The 20,770-nt window shown below is 44.3% G+C and overlaps 1 protein-coding gene across 1 annotated transcript in view; it reads left to right on the top strand.

Annotated features, from left to right (window-relative positions):
• NME9 (NME/NM23 family member 9) overlaps positions 1-20,770 on the top strand; it is a 330,355-nt gene that overhangs the window by 107,034 nt on the left and 202,551 nt on the right. Inside the window, exon 8 of the mRNA XM_030210834.1 lies at positions 11,873-11,965. Coding sequence (XP_030066694.1) covers positions 11,873-11,965 — 93 coding nt within the window. The remainder of the gene's footprint in view (positions 1-11,872; positions 11,966-20,770) is intronic.

The raw sequence follows: 20,770 nt of genomic DNA, 5'->3' as shown, positions 1-20,770 counted from the left end.
ATGTCCACTTTGAGAATCAGGTGCTCAACATTAAAAGTTTATATTTATTTACTTATTTTTGGCTGTACATGAGAATTGTGATATTATGATCCCTTGTTTCATATTGTTGATGGTTTGCATTTTCCGTATGGGTAGTGTATTGGTGTATTAGGTTCTGCCCAGTGTAATATATATGGTACCGTAAGGTTCTGAGTGTGTTTTTGCACAAAGTTGTGCATAGTGTTTTGCAGTTGAGCGATTGTGGTTAGTATATGCTTTGAGCAACCACTTTATTATTTGACATATGATACATATCTAATATCTAAATTTAATAAAAGGTATTAATTGTGACTTTTATTTTTATTTATTTATTTTTTCTGTGTTATCAGACAATTATGGATTTAAGCTCCACCCCAGGCCCCACCCCTAACCCCGCCCCCTTTAGCCTCCCCAAACAGTTGGGCCACCGACTGCCTATGACTATAATAGTAAGTGGATACTTTGCTTTCAAGACTACTTGGCTTCTGAGCAGACTCAAAGGAAGGCGTTTACAACCATCTGTACAGCACTTCACACCAAGCAGATTAAATTCGCTTTACTGTACCCGGCAAAACTGCAGGTAATGCATGATGGACACCAGTGGATTTTTGAAATGACACAGGCAGCGCAAGAGTTTCTAACGAGTATCTCCAACCCTTCGTCAGCAAAATGAATTGTTGGTACTTATCTACAGTGCTACCTGATTTATTGGGGATCCAGAGGATAAACTCCTTGATTTGCTGTCTTTTTTCTAGGGTGCCAAGTGTGTTTCATTGTTTCTTGGCTTTCTTTATATCACGGAATGCTTTTGACTTTAGAGTGCCCTATCTGGCTCCTTCCTAAAGTGGGAGCAGACAGTGAAAACTATATTGTGCACCCTTTGAACCTAATACTTCATTCCTCTCCCTATGGAGTGACCGGGATGATGAGAAGCATATTGGATGTTTACTGGTATTAATTATATTGGATGTATCACTGGTATTAAGAGGTGGTATCTCAGCATACAGCAACTCAAAGAAAAAAAACATTTGGATCAAGCTGCCCAGAGATTGGAACGCCAACTGATTTGTTTACTTCAGCACTGTGGTGTCATCCCTACTCCTCCTCTTTGAATTCAGCTTTAAATGAGCTTACATATCAGAGAGCTAAGGTCAGCCATTTAATATCAATACCAGCTATATAAACTAGGAGATAGTACTGGCAAATTATTAGCCCACTTGGCTAACCCAAGGGCTTCATCTGCTTAGAGTTTTGACTTTTAAAAACTATTCTGGTACTTTGATCAATACAAACAAGGGGATTAATCTTGTATTTAAGGAATATTATCAGCAGCTGTATAGCACTGAGACCTCAGAAGGTTTAGATCCTGACACCTATTTGGAGAGTATTGATTTACTCAATGTTACTCTGGCTCAGGCTACCAAATTGAACCACCCAATTGGAGAATGAGGTGAAGTGGGCTGTTCATAAAAGTGCCCTTTATAAAGAACCAGGTCCCGACGGCTACAGGTCAGAGTTCTACAAACTATTACTATCAGACATAGCCCAGTCCCTTATAGCCATGTTTAATCAAATCATCTGTGACAAACGACTACCTAGGTCACTGGAATCTGCGCAGATAGTAGTTTTTCCTAAACCAGGGAAGGACCGCACTCTCCCTGGATCGTATAGACCCATATACTTGATCTGTTATGAAGCTAAACTACTTGTGATTATGTTGGCCAATCACTTAGTCCAACTATTACCCTCTATCATAGCTGAACCTCAGGAAGGGTTTATTCATAAATGCCACACAGTGAAAACTATTCAGAAAATCTTGGCATCTCTTGAGGTAGTTTGCACAACTCAAACCCCATCCCTACTTATCAGCTTCAATGCTGAAAAAGCATTTCATAGGGATTGCTGGGGATTTCTGATTAAGGTGTTATATAAATATAGTATAGAGGGATTCTTGGGGACTCTATTAAGTCTTTATATTATGTCCCCACTGCTATGCTGTCAGTGAATGTTATCAACTCAGATCCTTTTCCTATATTTCAGGGTACTAGGCAGGGATGCCCACTCTCTTTCCGTTGCTGTTTGCACTGACCTCAGACCTGCTTATAAAGGAGATACTTGCCAATCCTGAATTCACTGGCATTAAGATTGGTCACTCCAATTTCAAAATTCTCAGCCTTTGCAGATGATCTACTGGTACATTTGTCTAATCCCATGGGCATAGTTTTGGAGGGCGAGGGAAGGCATTGCCCCCCCCCAAACAAACTGCCCTTCTGGCGGTGATTGACTATGACTGTGACTGCAGCGACGGCAGCCTAAAGGAACCCCAAACTTCCTGGCCCTGCTTCTCACTCGCTCTCACTCTCCCCTGCCCCCACGTCCTCTGCAAAACGTCAAAAATGAAACCCCAGCACTGTTTGAATGGGCCGTGTCGGCACTAGCACATGCACAACCGCTAGTGCTGCTTCGTAATCAGACCCCTCAAAGTTTCTATCTATCTGTTTACTTATTTATTTATGATATTTATAGTCCACATTAAACATGAATTAGGTTGAAACCTGGGAGCATTTAAATTTTTTTCCAGTACCTACATGAAAAGAAAAAGATGGCATATGGGAACTTGCTTCTTTTGTTTTGTGGATTGCAGTGGTACATTATAAAAATGCACTTGCCTTTTTTGTAAATGCTTTGTTGGGTATATGTGCTAATCTCTCCTCAGGTCACTTCACTGGCTTCCGATCAGATACCGCATTCAATTCAAGCTTCTCCTTACCTACAAATGCACTCAGTCTGCTGCCCCTCACTATCTTTCTACCCTCATCTCCCCTTATGTTCCCACCCGTAACCTCCGTTCACAGGATAAATCCCTCCTCTCAGTACCCTTCTCCACCACCGCCAACTCCAGGCTCCGCTCATTCTGCCTCGCCTCACCCTATGCTTGGAACAACCTTCCTGAGCCCTTACGCCAAGCCCCCTCCCTGCCCGTCTTCAAGTCTTTGCTTAAAGCCCACCTCTTCAATGCTGCGTTCGGCACCTAACCCTTACCGTTCAGTGAATCCAGACTGCCCCAATTTGACTGCCCCTATCGGACCGACCGTTCACTTGTCTATTAGATTGTAAGCTCTTTGAGCAGGGACTGTCTCTCTTTGTTAAATTGTACAGCGCTGCGTAACCCTAGTAGCGCTCTAGAAATGTTAAGTAGTAGTAATCTCAACTTTGTTAAATGTTTTAGATATATCCATCTACTTGCTCCCATGATATAACTGAATTCTATTATTCTGTCTCATTGTATTTTCAAATGTAAGCTACATTGAACCCGAGTTTGCTTGGGATAATGTGCGATATAAATGTAAAAAAAAAATCCCTTGTTTCTAATAATCTTTTTGCTGTTTTCAATAGTGTTTGCTATTGTTTTGAGTGAACCAGTGTGGCGGCAATCTCCACCTATTGGCTTCAGCCCATATAACAGGCTAGATAGGCTCACCCCATCTCCTGTTTTATCTAACCTTCTTGGTAAAAAGGGTGGAGGGAATGTGGGTGCAGGGAAGAGAGAAAAAAGATTGGTATGAGGGACATACATGGAGGAGTGGGGAGGGGAAAGGGGAAATAGAGCACATGGGAGAGAAGGGGATGGAGAGGAAAGGGGGACATGCTGCTCATGGATATGTGTATCTTACTTAATTTTGTATTTAGCAGAGTTCGGAAGAAAATGATTTATGTTTCTTTTACTAGTATTTTTACTGCTTATAGAATCTGGCTTCCTTGGGAGGGGGTCAAGATGACTGTGGCGCGGCAAGGGCAGGACCAGCCAGGGACTGGGATGGAGGAGATTACTTGAGGTGAGGATGGGCAGGGACAAGTTGGATTCCCCTTGGGAATGGGTTAGATTCTAGTGGTTAGATTTCTGGCCCCGATAAAGCATTCCTGGCATACCTTGTACACTGTAGCACTGTGCTGGATCTTTTCTTAATATTTTTCCTTATTTTCTCCTTTGTTATGAGAATTGGAACTACTAATTGTAGTGGACTTGAACTGAATAATTTCTGGGGAGGGGAGGTTTCATGATGATTTGAAATTTCATAAATTAAAAAAATTTCTAAAAATGGAATAATCTTATCAATGGGGTGGAGCTAGGGTGGGGGCGGGGCTAGGATGGGCCCCACCAAATTGGTCTGCACAGGGCCCTGCACTTGCTAAGACCGGCCCTGCCAGCAACTCTCTACTTTAGAGAGAGAGAGGAAGAGTGAGCAGGTCGCAGTAGTGAGGAGAAGTGGAGAATGACAGTGTGCGCTGCCCTTGATAATTCATGAGGATGAGAGTGGGGGCACCATGAGACAAACTTCCCTTGGTGCTGGTTCATTTCAGTGAAAAAAAATAAATCTTCACTGTCCTATAAACTGGGTTCCTTCTTTTTTGAGATGTATATATGCAAAAGAATATGCTAATATGTCACAGCTCACACTTTGGCCAGCCCAAATGGAACAGTCAAACTACACCTATGCTGTGAGGGGCCTGAGAAGGTGATAGTTGAGAGAATGGAGAAATCATGTGGGAACGTAAGGAACAGTTAGGGTTCATAGGTAACTTGATGAGCCCACATATCCAGCTTTATGTGTAAGGGTCCTGCAATGGCAAAAGGAAGCAAGTTCCTATTTTTACTGAAGCACTTACTTCCTTTTGCCATTGCAGGGCAGAGTACCTTAAACTGAATCCTAAAATCAACTGGCAACCAATGTAAAGTGATCAAGAGAGGTGTAGTATTGTCTTGTTACATTACATTACTTTATGGGTCTTATAAACCGCACATACCCAAAAGGTTCAATGTGGGTGATAGAAGAACTAGAACATACTGTAGGAAAAAAAATTACTTATCATTCCCAATACTAAACAAATATTAATCTGCAAATAAAACATACTTCTTTAAAAGCAAGTTTTAACAGTTTCCTAAATAAAAATATTTTCTAGATAATCTGAGGAAGGCAAAGAATTCCAAACTAAAGCAGCCTGAAGGAGTAGAATAGGTGCATCTTTATTGTCAGAATTTTCTGACCTTGATAAATCTTGCACCTGTTGGCTTCAAAGTATTTCTTATGCACTAGATAAGATAGCATCTTATAGTAAAAGACAAAATATCTAGAACTGTAAGGCAGTGGTGTAGCCACAGGTGGGCTTGGGTGGGTCAGGGCCCACCCATTTATGGCTCAGGCCCACCCAACAGTAGCACATGTTTAGTGGTAACTGGTGGGAATCCCAAGCTCCGCTAGCTGAAGATTTCCCCTTGATGGTAACAAAAACGCTACTCTCCAAGACACCAGCACCTGCGCATACTCAGTTTTCAGTGCAATACTGCTGCCAAGGTGGAAAGAAGCGTTTTCCCACTTGCTGAGATATTTTTTTTTGGAGGAGGAGAGAACACTTGGTGCCCACCCAATTCTTGCCTAGGCCCACCCAAAATCTGTTGTCTGGCTACGCCCCTGCTGTAAGGAGTCCATGGTACTCTACAACTTTAAAATCCTTAAAACATAAGTGTCGAAGAGTGGAGAGAGCTTGGAGAAAATCTAGTGATTTAATGTTAAAAAAATCAGTGGAGGAAATTATTCTCACAGTATAATTCTCAAATTAAGAGAACATAAAAGGAATATTATTTAACATTGCTAGGATTGGATAAAGCCAAATTTGACCAAATTGTTTGGTGTTATGAAGTTGCTTACTGCAAGATCAGTGAATACAATGTCTGAAGTGATACAGCCAACAGCAAAAGATCTTGCACTATATTTTTCCAGTAAAATATGATACATACATCTTTTCAGAGTACAGTAGAAAATTATAACTACTGTAAAGAATATAGCAGAGAGAGGTTTGAGATTGAGGGTATACCTGTTGATAGATATCGGTCACCTTTTCAAATGATTACAAGTTCTACGATTCAGTGTTTTGTTAAGAAGCTTCTAATACTCATTGCCTATTAGATTTTTTCTGCCAGCTTTGCTGGTAGATGTTCCTTCTATTATAATTGATTGTTGGTTGGTGTGTTTAGTGAATGCTATTCTGTCTCAGACTGGGTTCTCTCCATCTTCTAGAGAGATAGTGCTTACTCCAATTACAAAAGGTTCTGGTCTGGATTTCTTATAGACAGCAATTTTCAGACTAGTTGCAGGAATTCCTTTTATTACTAAGCTTATTGATTTTGTGGTGTCCCTTCAATTAAGTATCTATTTCAGGTATAAATGCCTTGTTGGCATCTCAACATGGTTTCCAGAGTTCTTTTAGTACTGTAACTCTTTGATTGATATCACAATTTATTAATGCACAATTGAGTCAGGGAGTCAAATGTTGCTTTTGCAATTTGACATGTCTGCGGCCTTTAACACTGTCAGCCATGAATTTGGGGTGACTGGAATGGTTTTCCAGAGGTTTGAGGGTTTCTTTAAGTCTAGGGCGATATATAGTGTTGAAAGATGAGAGATTTTCCGAGCTTTGGGTACCACCATATGGTGTCCTCCAAGGCTCACCTATCTCCCCTTTGCTATGTAATATTTATATGACAACATTTAGTATGATTCAATTGTTACCAGGGGAATGGATCTTTTCTTATCTGATAGAAATATTTTTAAGATTGATACTGTTTTTAGAGTGTTAGGTATCCTTTTGGATTTGTCTCTAGCCTTTGATTCACAGATTAATTTGATTAAGAACTTTTTTTTTTAAGCTGAAGCAGTTACGGTTGACCCAGTCCAATTTTTTATCAAGAACATTTTAAGAGTATTGGTCCAGTCCATTATTTTGTCAGTGTTGAATTACTGTAATACTTTGTATACTGAACTGTTGTTGAAATTTACAAAGAAATTATGTTTGATGCAGAATACTGCAGCAAGATTAATCTATCACAAGTCCAGGTTTGACCATGTGACTCAATTGTTTCAGGATTTACACTGGCTGCCAATGGAGGCTCTGGTCAAATTTAAATCTGTTGTCTAGATTTCAAAACACTGTATGTTGATATTCCAGATTATTTTCCTTCCTTCAGTACTTTGTTGAGGTGGTCAGTCTAAGAACTCAAAGTCAAGAGTGTTGATCTTAGCTTTTCTATTTGGCAAGGTTATTAGATATAAAGAGATTACTCAGGGCCATATTGTAATTCTGTAGTTGAGTATTGGAATATATTACCCCTGTATATTCACCAGAATATATTACCCCTGTATATTCGCCAGAGTCCTTCTTATAGTATTTTTAGAAAGCGATTGAACTAAGACACGGTTGTTTGAGAATGTTTTTAATTAGACTGTGTCATTAATATGCAATATGCTGTGTATGTTTATTATTTTGTAATTTTGTGTCTGTTTGTAACCCACTTTGAACCTATTTTAGGTATTTTGTGGGATATAAGACCCAATTAGCATAGCATAGAATGATAAGGATGATTTGAGCAGCCTGCAGGACTTGGTCTTCCACTAGTAGGAAGCAGCATCTAATGTCTGATAGCATATGACGCATTACCCGTTTGATAGATAAAATAAAATTAGACAGATAAGCGGGTGCACCACCATAAAAGAGATTTAAAAATTAAAGTACAAAGCTTAAATTGCACTCTTGCTTCAATAGGCAACAGTGCAATTTAAGAAAAAAAAAGAAATGATGGAATCATATTTAGAACTGAAAAATCAGTCAAGCAGCTGCAATCTGAACTAATTGCAGCTTATCTTAAGGGTCTTTGAACAGCCAATATAAACCGCATTACAATAATCAAGTTGTGCTAGCAAAAGGGACTGAACAAGAAGCCCTAAACACTGCTTGGTCAAAATATTTTGGACAGTTCTAAGTTTCTTCAATATTGCAAAGAAAATTCTTAGCAATTTTATAATCTTGTGCCTTCAATTGGAGTTGACTATCAACCTCAATCCGCATTCGGCAAACACACGAACAGCTGTATTTTATAATGTCTGGGACTATTGGTCCGTGTCTAAATCAGGGATGTTCAGAAAGGCATACCCTACCGACCCAACTTAAATGCCTGTACCCTGCAACACAACGAAACCAAAGCTCGTAATGGGACATATAATAACTTTTCCTCTCTAACGATTCCCTTCCTATCTACGATTCCCTAATGTGTCTGTTACACATGAACCTTATTCTACTACAACATTACTGTATTTGTTCATACCGGAATTGGGCGAACGCCTTTACGGTACTATGAGGCATATTTTCAAAGCACTTAGCCTTCCAAAGTTCCATAGAAACTTATGGAACTTGGCATAGCGGTCGGTGGGCCCAACTGTTTGGGGAGACTAAAGGGGGCAGGGTTAGGGGTGGGGCCAGGGGTGGAGCTTAAATCCATAATTGTCTGATACACACAGAAAAAAAATAAATAAAAATAAAAGTCACAATTAATACCTTTATTAAATTTAGATTATTAGATATGTATCATATGTCAAAGCATAACGTGGTTGCTCAAAGCATATACTAACCACAATCGCTCAACTGCAAAACACTATGCACAACTTTGTGCAAAAACACACTCAGAACCTTACTGTACCATAATATTACACTGGCAGAACCTAATACACCAATATACCACCTGTACGGAAAATGCAGACCGTCAACAATATGAAACAGGGATCATGTCACAATTCTCATGTACAGCCATAAAACATCCTTTTAGGGTGGGATAGTATTCACAATGAGCTCCTTTTTATTAACGACCAGATAGAGATAAGAGTTTTCAAATTTCAATTTTGGCACAGTATAAGTCATCTTTATGACTACTGATGCACTCAAGCTTGCAAGTAATTAATTTGAAACTCCAAAGCCACAGTCTCACACTACCTATGTATAAATCAGGATACAGGACCAAGTTATCACCCACAGTTAAATGTGAATCTTTCAGCATATAGAGTGGAGAAAAAAAGGGGGGTTCAGTAACGCCACCCAGCCAGCCCAAGATGATCGGACCCTAGAGCACCAATATACCTGCTACTGGAAAACTGCAACAAACTGGACTGTTACACATTCCTACACAAACACTACATGCTAGCAGAATCCGTCACATCAGTCACATATGCAGAACAGGGACAGACCCTCATGAGATACAAAATAGGGAACCACAAAAAAACATGCCCACAAAAACTGAAATATAGATCTCTAAGAAAACCAGACTCTGTAAGCAGTGCAAATACTGGTAAAAGAGAAATGTATTTTCTCCTGTACTCTGCAAAATACAATAGAAAAAAATGTACATTTCACAAAGCAGGCACATCTTAGTCCTTAAAAAGCATTAAATACAAAGAATGTTTTCTTTTCTACCTTTGTTGTCTGAGCATTCTATTTTTGTAGTTGGTCTGGTCCAAGTCTCCTTTCCACTTTCCATGTATCAATATTCTCCTAAATTCTTTTCCAGGTTGACTTTTCCATTTCTTTGCCCTTTTCTTGTCTTCTTACTGTCCTTCTCTGCATCTGTCTGGCACTGATCTTTAATTTTACGTCCCCCCCCCCCCTCCACACACACCCACACACTTTTCTCTCACTCTTTAGTCCTTAGTATCCATCTACCTACTGGCTTTGACCATCTTCTGCTCCTTCCCTCTGCTCACCATCCCTCCCAGTCCCATCCATCTTCTGCTCCTTTCCTCTGCTGTGCCTGACCTCTCCCAGTCCCATTCATCTCCTGCTCCTACCCTCTGCTCCCCCACCCCTCCCAGTCCCATCCATCTCCTTCTCCTTCTCTCTACTCCCCACCCCCCCCCCAGTCCCATCCATCTCCTGCTCCTTCCCTCTGCTCCCCACTCTCTCAGTACCATCCATCTTCTGCTCCTTCCCTCTGCTCCCCACCTCTCACAGTCCCATCCATCTTCTGCTCCTTCCCTCTGCTCCCCACCCCTCCCAGTACCATCCATCTCCTGCTCCTTCCCTCTGCTATGCCTGACCTCTCCCAGTCCCATCCATCTTGTTGTCTCGACTTGACTATCTCCTGCTCCTTCCCTCTGCTCCACACCCCTCCCAGTCCCATCCATCTCCTGCTCCTTCCCTCTGCTCCCCTCCTCTCCTAGTCCTATCCATCTCCTGCTCCTTCCCTCTGCTCCCCACCCCTCCCACTCCCATCCATCTTCCCTCTGCTGCCCCCCGCGAGCCCCCCCACTCCCCGCGAGGCGAGGTCCAGGATCGTACAAGCCCCCCAAACGGCGATCGTGACTCCGTTTACCCCCTCTCTTCCTCCCTCCCTCCGGCGCAGCAGTCTTCAGCCTTTCTGTGCTCCTGGCAGTGGTAGCGACGTCTACACGCTGCCTTCGGTCTGCCCCGGAAGCCTTCTCTTCAAGTTCCTGTTCCCACCTATGCGGGAACAGGAACTTGAAGAGAAGGCTTCCGGGGCAGAGCCAAAGGCAGCGTGTAGACGTCGCTACCGCTGCCAGGAGCACAGAAAGGCTGAAGACTGCTGCGCCAGAGGGAGGGAGGAAGAGAGGGGGTAGACAGAGTCGTGACTTCCAGCACCCACAGAGTCGACGCCAATGGCGCGGCAGCACTGTCTGCAAAGAAGACAAGTCAGACTCAGGAACTGGGTCTACTCTCGGGCTCCCGACTCGAAGAAAAACAGCTGATCCAACCATCCGCTGTGGCTGGGGAGGCTTAGCCCTTCCTAAGCCTCTTATACCGGGCGCCTATGGAACTTTGGAAGGCAAAGTGCTTTGAAAATATGCCTCTATGTAAGCCACATTGAGCCTGCAAATAGGTGGGAAAATGTAGGATACAAATGTAACAAATAAATAAACCACCTGCTTCAGAGATCACAATGCAACCATCTGTAGTGTCAGACAGATGCAGAAGGATTGCTGTTTGTTTGTCAGGCGCTTCTGCATCCCTCCAGTACTACAGACGGTTGCATTTTGACCCTTGAAGCAAGTGGTCTTACTGCTGAAACACAGACCGTGTTGGTTTCCAGTTACTGGTACTTTGAATAAAGGACTCTGACTTCATCCTGTTAGCTGGTTGTGTTTTGTGGCATCCTGTACTCTTGCTTTTGACTTTGGACTACACATAGAGATTTCTACCTGTTTTATGTTTTTGGCTTAGCTTGGGACTATTGATCCACAGATTGAAAACAAATTGTAGAAAGTTCTTTTACATGCAGCACATAAGCTGTAGAATGTGTTGCTGGAGAATGTGGTCAAGGTGACTAACACAGCAGGATTCAAAAGAAGTTTAGACAAATTCATAGAAAAAAAGTTCATAAAAAATTATAAGCATACAATGGAGAGGGTCACAGCACAAGCAGTCTAAAAAAGAAGCACAAAGGGCTCTCAAGAAAAGTACAAATATGCTTTATTCATGACCCAGCACAGGCTGCATTTCAGCGTAAATCGACACCTGCCTCAGGGAACAATTCAACAGATCAACACTAATCACATCAGCTGTAACTCAAAATATAATGCTCAGCATGTTGAAAATCCGTTCTGAGAACAGAGAATCACAGATTTGGTGCGGAACAAACCGCCATAAAACGTGCCAAAAAACTATTAGGTAGCCTTGGGAGAGCCATTGCTCATCCCTGGAAATGAACTGTGACAAATAGATCTGCTGGTTACTTACGGCTCAGATTTGTCACTGTTGGAGACAGGCTGCTGGGCTTGATGAACCTTGGTCTGATTCAGCGTGGTATTCCTTGTGTTTTATATCCATAATATATATGCACCTTCACACAAGGTTTGAACTATACTCACGTTTTTGTTTTTTGTTACATTTTTGTATCCCACGCTTTCCCACTCATGGCAGGCTCAATGCGGCTTACATGGGGCAATGGAGGGTTAAAGAGCTGAGTTGATCATAATTGTATAAATCTTCCTGTGTCTTTGCACTTTGTTTTCTGCAGATACAGGAGGCAGGCTTTGAAATTCTGGCCAATGAAGAAAGAACCATGACAGAATCCGAAGCAAGGGACTTCTATCAACACAAAGCCAAAGAGGTGAGCACAGAGCATAACAGCTAGTGATTTATTTATTGACTTATACTGGGCAAGACATTCTAGTCATGCAGTACCATCAGAACTAGGGATGGGACACCATAGAAGGAGAAGAGGTATAACGTTCCAGGATAGGATTTTTGCTGTTAACATTCCAGGCATTTTAAAGCAGAGATGGAAAAACAATCTGTATTTATAAAGTATGGGGTTGATATTCAAAAGGGTTTATTATTATTATTTATTGCATTTGTACCCCACATTATCCCACCTTTTTGCAGGCTCAATGTGGCTTACAGAGTGTTGTTATGATGTAGTCATTACATGATCTTAAATACAGTCGATAATAGGCTGAAGGTAGGTGAGGATTTAGATGGAAAGGTGTTAGGTAAGGTAGTGTGAGAGGTGTTTTTTGATGCACCTGAGTGGTTTGATGAGTGATTTGATTCATTAAGGATGTCTTTTGTAGGCTTTGTTGAAGAGATGTGTCTTCAAGGATTTGCGAAAGCTGGTTAGATTGTTCATAGTTTTCAGGGTCATGGGTAATGTGTTCCATATCTGTTCCATATCTGTGTGCTCCTGCCCAGTTAAACTCCACTGAGCTAGCCATGACTGGGTAGTGCCGTTGAGTATTCCCTCTGACCAGGGGCGTAGCCACGGGTGGGCCTGGACGGGCCCAGGCCCACCCATTTTCCCTCCAGGCCCGCCCATCCTTCGTACGCTGTCGCTGCCCTTTTGTCCGGCGGTGGCAGCGTTCAGCGTTTACTTCCTGTACTGTGTTCTCCCCAGGCTCCGCTGCATCGTCCCAGTGGAATCCTTTTCAGCCGTCGCGCTGCGCTGCCATACACACAGGCAGCTTCGCTCCTCCCCCACCGCGATCATCCGGCCCTAACAGGAAGTGCATCAGAGAGGGCCAGAATGGATGCGGCGGGGGAGGAGTGAAGCTGCCTATGTGTATGGCAGCGCAGCGCAACGGCCGAAAAGGAAAAGGATTCCACTTGCAGGGACGATGCAGCGGAGCCTGGGGAGAAGACAGGGCAGGAAGGAAACGCTGAACGCTGCCTCCGCGGGACAAAAGGGCAGCGACAGCGCGGGAAGGATGTGGATTCGCTGGCCTGGGGGGAGAAGTGGGCTGAGCTGCTGGGACATAGGAGGGAGAGGAGGAACGGACTTAAGGGAAGGAAGAGAGAGCTGCTGGGACATGGGAGGGAGAGGAAGAAGGGACTGGAGGGAAGGGAGAAGCTGCTAGGACATGGGAGGGAGAGGAAGAAGGGACTGGAGGGAAGGGAGAAGCTGCTGGGACATGGGAGGGAGAGGAAGAAGGGACTGGGGGGAAGGGAGAAGCTGCTGGGACATGGGAGGGAGAGGAAGAAGGGACTGGAGGGAAGGGAGAAGCTGCTGGGACATGGGAGGGAGAGGATGAATGGACTGGAGGGAAGGGAGAGAGCGTCTGGGACATGGGAGGAAGAGGAAGAAGGGACTGACGGGAAGGGAGAGCTGCTGGGACATGGGAGAGAGCTACTGGACATGGGAGGGAGAGGACTGGAGAGCTGCTGGACAAGGGAGGAAGAAGGGACTAGAGGGAAGGGAGAGAGCTGCTGGACATGGGATGGAGAGGAGGAGGGGATTGGATGGAAGGGAGAGGGCTGCTGGACATGGGAGGGAGAGGAGGAAGGGGCTGGAGAGCTGCTGGACAAGGAGGAAGAGGAAGAAGGGACTAGAGGGAAGAGAGCTGCTGGACATGGGAGGATAGGGAGAGAAAGAGGGGAGATGGATGAAAGGATGCAGAGAGAAAGGGGAGAAACTAGAAGGATGTGGAGAGAGGGAGGAGACTGAACAGAAAAGGGTAGAGAGATAGGCACTGGATAGAAGGAGAGGGGAGATAGAGACACTAGATGGAAGGATCAGGAGAGAGGGTAGATGAGTGGAAGGATAAGGAGAGAAAGAGGGAAGACACTGGATGGAAGGGTAGGGAGAAAAAGGAGACGCTGGATGCAAAAGAAAGAGGGGAGGTGCTGGATGGAAAGAGGGAGAGGACAGAGTAGGGAAAGACTGGAGAATAAGAGGAAGGGGCATGTGGCGAACAAGGGTGAGGAAAAGATGAAAGCCATAGGTGATGAATGGACAGGAAACCCTGGCAAGAGAAAGACGAAGGAAAGCGGAATCTAGAGACTGGGAGCAACACAATGAGAAAAAGTAAATGGCCATACAACAAAGGTAAAGAAAATAATTTTATTTTTAATTTAGGATAAAGTAATATGGTACCTGTGTTAATAAAGTTTCAGAGACCAATACTTCCTTCCTTAGGTCAGGAGAGGATACCGTAACAGCATTATACTGACCTGAGGCAGGAGGTTTTGGCCTCTGAAAGCTCACTGAAAAGTGTGACTAAATTTTGCTGGGGGAGGGGGGTAGAGAGAAAATTTTGTGCCCACCCACTTTGGGTTCAGGCCCACCCAAAATTGGCAGTCTGGCTACGCCACTGCCTCTGACTGCCAGAGCACTCTGCCAGCTAGGTTAGAGGTGGTCCAGGGCTGAAGCCAGCATTTAACTGGTTAGCAGCGATATTCGGTTGCTGTCTTAACTTTATCCACTGAGTTAACTGGGCACTGGTCTGAATATTGGCTAGTGTCCAGTTAACTTCTGGGTTGTTGTATTAACCTGGATACCAATACCAGAGGCCCCAGCATTGAATATCTGGAGACAATTCAGCCTGTAGCTGTGAGCGATTTACAAGCCGATTACATCTGGGAGTTGAGTAGAGAGGTAGTCCACCTTTAAAGGTAATCAATAGAAATAAAACAAAATAAAGCATGGAAAAGAAAATAAGATGATACCTTTTTTATTGGACATAACTTAATACATTTCTTGATTAGCTTTCAAAGGCTGCCCTTCTTCGTCAGATCGAAAATAGACCCTAACTTTCCAGTTTCGGCATCAACGTAATTCTTATAGACAGGAAATACTGGTAAGGACTAAAAAGAATACGACACAAGTCTCAGATATTATAAAAAATATAAAAGGTAATGTATTATATTAGCAGCAGTAGAAACAGTGTAAATCAGAGATAATGCACATATGCTAAATTACCCAAAATGATGGTAAGGCAATGAGTATTTATGTACCTGTCAATGCAAGGTAAAAATAACACACGTTACCCTAGTCCTGAACTGATTAGAACCCCTAACCCCCAGGCACTATAGGAAAATAAGCAGTTACGACCTGACTTGATGATGCAGAGCTCTCCGCCCTCACAGACACTGGAAGAAAAGAGCAGGTCAGGGAGCTGTAAAGTCTTTCGGGAGCATACAGGTGTCAGGGCAGGGAGAGTCAGACAGCAGACAAGAGCAGATAGCAGGCCGTCATGTGCTTTCATTCTTCAGGCAGGAGCAGATGGCAGGGCTGGGGTTTAACAAGCTTCAGATGTCTTCATGATGCAGCCGGCTCGGATCTGGGTTCTCATCTCATTCACTGACAGAAGCTCTCATGTGAACTGCTCCAAATAGTACCAAGATAGGATCTTCATATACCATTTCATTGGGTAAGGTGAGCCTCATAATCTGGAACAACAGATCTGGGGTTTTCAATGTTGTGACTTGGAGGACCAAACACTGGGCTAGAGACGCCGGTGGCAGAGTTATTATGACTACAAGGTCATAGTTTTCTGTAAACAAAGTTGTTGTTGAGGTTGTTTTTTGCTCTCTTATATCTTACTAGCCGTTGAGCCCGTAAAAACGGGCTAGTATAGGACGGGGGGGGGGGGGGGTTTGAAAGGCCCCCCCCCCCCCCGGAGTTGCCGCCACCCCTCCACCCGGGCCGGGTCCTCGCTTTGCTATTGAAACAGTGCGGGAACACAGCACACAGCTCAGCTGAGCTGCTGTCGACCTTCCTTCTCTGCCTGTGTCCCGCCCTCGTGGGCGGGACACAGGCAGGGAAGGAAGGCCGACGGCAGCTCAGCTGAGCTGTGTGCTCCATTCCCGTGCTGTTTCTATAGCGGAGCGAATGGCCGGGCCGGGTGGAGAGTGGGTGGCGGCGGCAACCTTGGGGGGGGGGGGGAAGCGGTAGCGATGGCGGTTTCATCCCTCCCCTTGCGCAGTAAAGACCCTCTCTGTCTCGCCCCGTCATCACGTATTGATGCGGGGCGGGACAGAGAGGGTCTTTACTGCGCATTTGCGAGTGAGTTCGGTCACTCGCCGTTTATATGTTTGATAGCCCTGGCCATATTTAGTAAACGTCCTTTCACTGCATGTAGGCTTGAGGCCTATTGAAGCAACAAGCCTTAGCATGAGAGCTGATATTGGCCTGAGTCTGTATCTTTAAACTCAGGGCCACAGTGCTAAATAGTGCCTCCTGCAGTGCCTTTTGCTCCAGCAGGATGATGTTGAGAAGGTGTTGGTAGAGAGGTAAGGGTTGCGGCAAATGTACTACTACTACTTAACATTTCTAAAGCGCTACTAGGGTTGCGCAGCGCTGTACAATTTAACATAAAAGGACAGTCCCTGCTCAAAGAGCTTAGAATCTAAAGGACAAGTGAATAGTCAGTTCGATAGGGGCAGTCGAATTGGGGCAGTCTGGATATCCTGAAGGTAAGAGTTAGGTGCCGAAGGCAGCATTGAAGAGGTGGGCTTTAAGCAAAGACTTGAAGATGGGCAGGGAGGGGGCTAGACATAAGGGCTCAGGAAGGTTGTTCCAGGCATAGGGTGAGGCGAGGCAGAATGGGCGGAGCCTGGAGTTGGCAGTAGTGGAGAAGGGTACTGAGAGGAGGGAGAACAAGCCTTAGCATGAGAGCTGATATTGGCCTGAGTCTGTATCTTTAAACTCAGGGCCACAGTGCTAAATAATGCCTCCTGCAGTGCCTTTTTCTCCAACAGGATGATGTTGAGAAGGTGTTGGTAGAGAGGTAGGGGTTGCGGCAAATGTATCACTGTTGGACCCAAGGGACAAGTCTCTTCCCCCCCCCCCCCCCCCCCCCATCTCCTCATCTTCTATCCTATCAAATTTGTAGGTCTTCCCCGCCCTTCCTCTTCCAACATTTCTATTTTATTCTTCTTTATGTACTTTTAGTTTTAGAATGTAAGCCACTCAGACATGTTCTATGATGAGTGGGATAGAAAATTCTGGATAAACCTGAAAGTGATAGAACAGATGTGGTAAATGTCTTCTCTTTACAGTAACTGTTTGGGCAGATGCAGGCCATGACCCAACAGTTAGTGAACAGGCATTGCATTTGCCACACACTAATGTTTGCCTTTAATATGCAGTCAGTAAAGACGATTTTCCTTTACGGTGGGCACACCAGTTTTTTAAATACCTTGGGGTCCGACTCACAATGAACACCTCGGAACTGCACCAACTAAATGTCAAAGTTCTTCTAGAGTATACTAGACAAAAACTAGACTCCTGGAAGGGACTACCACTGTCCTTAATGGGGCGGATCCATCTAATTCAGATGGTGATTTTTCCGCGTTGGCTATACGCCCTGCAGACCCTGCCCATCCGCCTACTGAAGAGAGATTTGAAATGTATAACACGACTATGTTGCCGGTTTTGCTGAGCCGGGAAGCGGGCCAGAATACTACAGGAACTATTGGTGGGTGGCTGGAAACAGGGAGGAATAGGTTTCCAGGATATATTTCTATATAACCAAGCGTGCCTACTTAGGCATTTGAGGGACTGGCTTCATGCAACACACTATTACACACCTACAATGTTTGAACGTGCCTTTTGTGCTCCACACGACACAGTTGCCCTCTTTCACCTACCAAGTAATAAGATACCCCTTAGCTTCAAACAGACCATACTGATTCAACCCCTTTGAGCGACGTGGCAATGGTGGGTCGGCCAATTGGGCGGTCACCAGAATGTATCAGATCAAATTCCGATTGTGGGTAATACACTATTTCAACCCGGGAATGATAGTCCGATATTTGGGGACTGGGGGAGGAAGGAGGTTACGAGACTGGAGCACCTGTTGCAGGAGAACGGAGCATTATTAACATATGAAGCCTTACAAGGCAAGATAGGATCTGACTGGGGTAACAGGTTCGCCTATATACAAATCAAGCACTACCTGCAAACTTTAGATCAGGATGCCCTGGGAGGCCGTCTGGGAGAATGTCTGTGTGAGTGTTTCACTCAATTAGTGTTAGAGAGACATGTGGTGTCTGATTTATATGGGGCCCTGGTTCGATGCAGGCTGGCCAAACAATATGAGGGTCTTAAACTCAAATGGGAACAAGACCTTGGTACTTCATTAGCATCCTGGGATGTGGCGGCAACACTAAGGGCGATCTGGCAGTTGGTCACAGATGAAAGATTGAGAGAATGTGGTTACAGGATGATCCTACGGGGCTATATGACCAAAGGGCAACTGGCCCATATGTCGGGCCCGGGGAATGCTACTTGTACCAAATGTGAGGGAGGGCCAGGCTCTTTTTATTATGCAGTTTGGCAATGCCCAAAGGTACGCGCATTTTGGCAGCGGGTCCGAGGATTTCTGTTAAGGATGGGCAATAAAATTCAGGGAACTGAAAGGCAATTCCTGTTAGACCAACCTAGAGCCTTTGCTCCCTTAAAGGCGCACGCAGTTCTTCTCTGTAGGAAGCTGAGTTTGGTAGCCCGCAAAAGCATTATGCAATACTGGACCTCCACAGAGGCTCCATCCTACTGGCACTGGAGAAATCAAGTGCATCTGCTGGCTTCGTGGGAAGCTCAAGATGCAAAAAAATCTGTTAAACCTAAAAAGCAATTTCTTCAGGTTTGGGCCCCATACCTACAACTGCTGAGTCCCAGGGGGCGAAGCCTGCTCATCAACACCTGTTAAAATTCGGTGTTGATTTGTCTGTAACTCCCCGAGGATGCACTTAGGCTTTGCTTGCTAAGAAAGGGAGGGGGGAAGGGGGGATAGGTCTTGGAAGGGAGAAAGGGAGAGGGTAAAGCAACAACAAAGCTCTGGATGCTATTGTACAGTCGTTTGAGCCACAGTGCTGTTTCTAATATTATTTCAAATATCTTGATCAAATAGCAGATAGAAAGCACTGATTATTGTCAACAAGTATTTTTAGGTGAACAGCACTATCATAACTCTGGACTGCTAACGGTACATGTTTGCTTGGATTTTGCTATAAGGATGGTTTATAATACGTTCTTACTAGTGGGGATGTTTCCTGGGGACGGGTCATAAGGAACAAGGCCCTTTGAGATATAATTTGGCTTTGTATTTTGCCCCATGTACTATGCTTACCTTTGTTTGTTTTGTGGTTGACTTTTCCTTCTGTATTGAAAAGTTTAATAAACAGATTTAAACATAATATGCAGTCAGTAAAACCATTTACCAAAATCAAGAATTAAACAGGCCCCTATGTTTATTTATTTCTCCAAGGACAAGCAGGATGCAGTACTCTGACTGATGGGTGACATCATATATGGAGCCCCAGTGTAGAGGCGCTCCACAGCATTCAAATTTCTAGAAGCTTTTAAAAGTGGTCTGCTGCGCATGCGTGCATCTTCCTGCCTGCTGTCATTGCGCAGTACCAGGTCAGTCTTTAGTTTTCCGTGGAGCAGTGAGGATACTTCTTAGTATCTTCCCTCAGCTCGCATCTCAAAACTTCTGCAGTACACCTCATACTTCTTTTATTTTTTTCTTCCCTACTAGAACCCGTTTTTTCCCTTTTTTCTTTCCTTAGCCAGATTTTTCGGCACTTTATAATTTTCTTTGGCTCACCAGCTTCTCTTAGACATAGAGCTCCTTAGCTGGGGTTTCTTTTTTCACAATCAATCCGTTTGGTTTTGCTTCAAAACTTTTTCCGGATATATCCCTTAAAACTCCCAGTGTTTTTATGTTTAAGTCTGTTTATTGACGTATTATATAAAACATGTATACATAATGTTCAAAGAACAGCCTTTCAAATACAACTGATACCTATCAATCAATCCACATACTTCAAAACATAAAACTCCCAGTGTTTTTAAAAGTGCACCAGGACCATGTCCCATACGGACATCCACAATTGGTGCCTGTAACACCTAGAGACCGACTACAATTCCTCTTTGTAAACTCTGCTTAGAGATGTTAGAGAGGGATTAGAGAAAAACACAGAAATCTGGTCCATTGACTTTGTCATTGGTCTCAGTGGCTCTGGGTGCTGCATTAGACATTGGGGATACATTAGCATTGAGGAGGTCTCTGCTTGCTTCAGCATCGAGCATCGTCAGCACCCACTGGGATTGGGCATGCTCTGATTCCACCCCAAACATGAAGAAGGTTTTGTCTGTGATCTTGATGATACTTTGGGACCCAGATGCTATGCATCAAGCAGAACCCAAGAAGCATTGGCATCGCTTTCTCTCGAAGCATGGTGTCGAGCGCACCAAAGCATTAAAGTTGACGATGCCCTTGAACTGCCTCAGACGTGAGGAGAACCCCTCCTTCCAGGACCAAAACAAACAGGATGCAACAGCCTCCATCAAACTAAGACCAGGTTATTGATTCGGCCTTGATGTCTTCTAGGGACATGACCAAACTGGCTAAGCTCCAGCCTTTACCAATGGCAGACTACGAGGAGTGGCTCTGGGCCATGCTCTGCCTGGCAGGTGTATATCTATGCCAGTACCTCGAAGAGCATCAAGATCAATGCACACCAAGATCATGTTGCTTTCCAGCCCCTCGGGGGAGGAAACTTCCTTGAAGCACAGCAGATTCAGTTTCTTGATGCCTCCACCAAGGGCTTGACCAGGGTGTCAGTTGAGCGAGACAGGCTGAAGCTGAAACTCAAACCTTTCTGGGAGAATATTTTTACAAGTCTGATTTGG

This window comes from Microcaecilia unicolor, chromosome 7, assembly GCF_901765095.1.
Source record: "Microcaecilia unicolor chromosome 7, aMicUni1.1, whole genome shotgun sequence".
Classification (NCBI taxonomy): Eukaryota; Metazoa; Chordata; class Amphibia; order Gymnophiona; family Siphonopidae; genus Microcaecilia; species Microcaecilia unicolor.
This window is presented reverse-complemented; position numbering and strand designations above follow the sequence as displayed.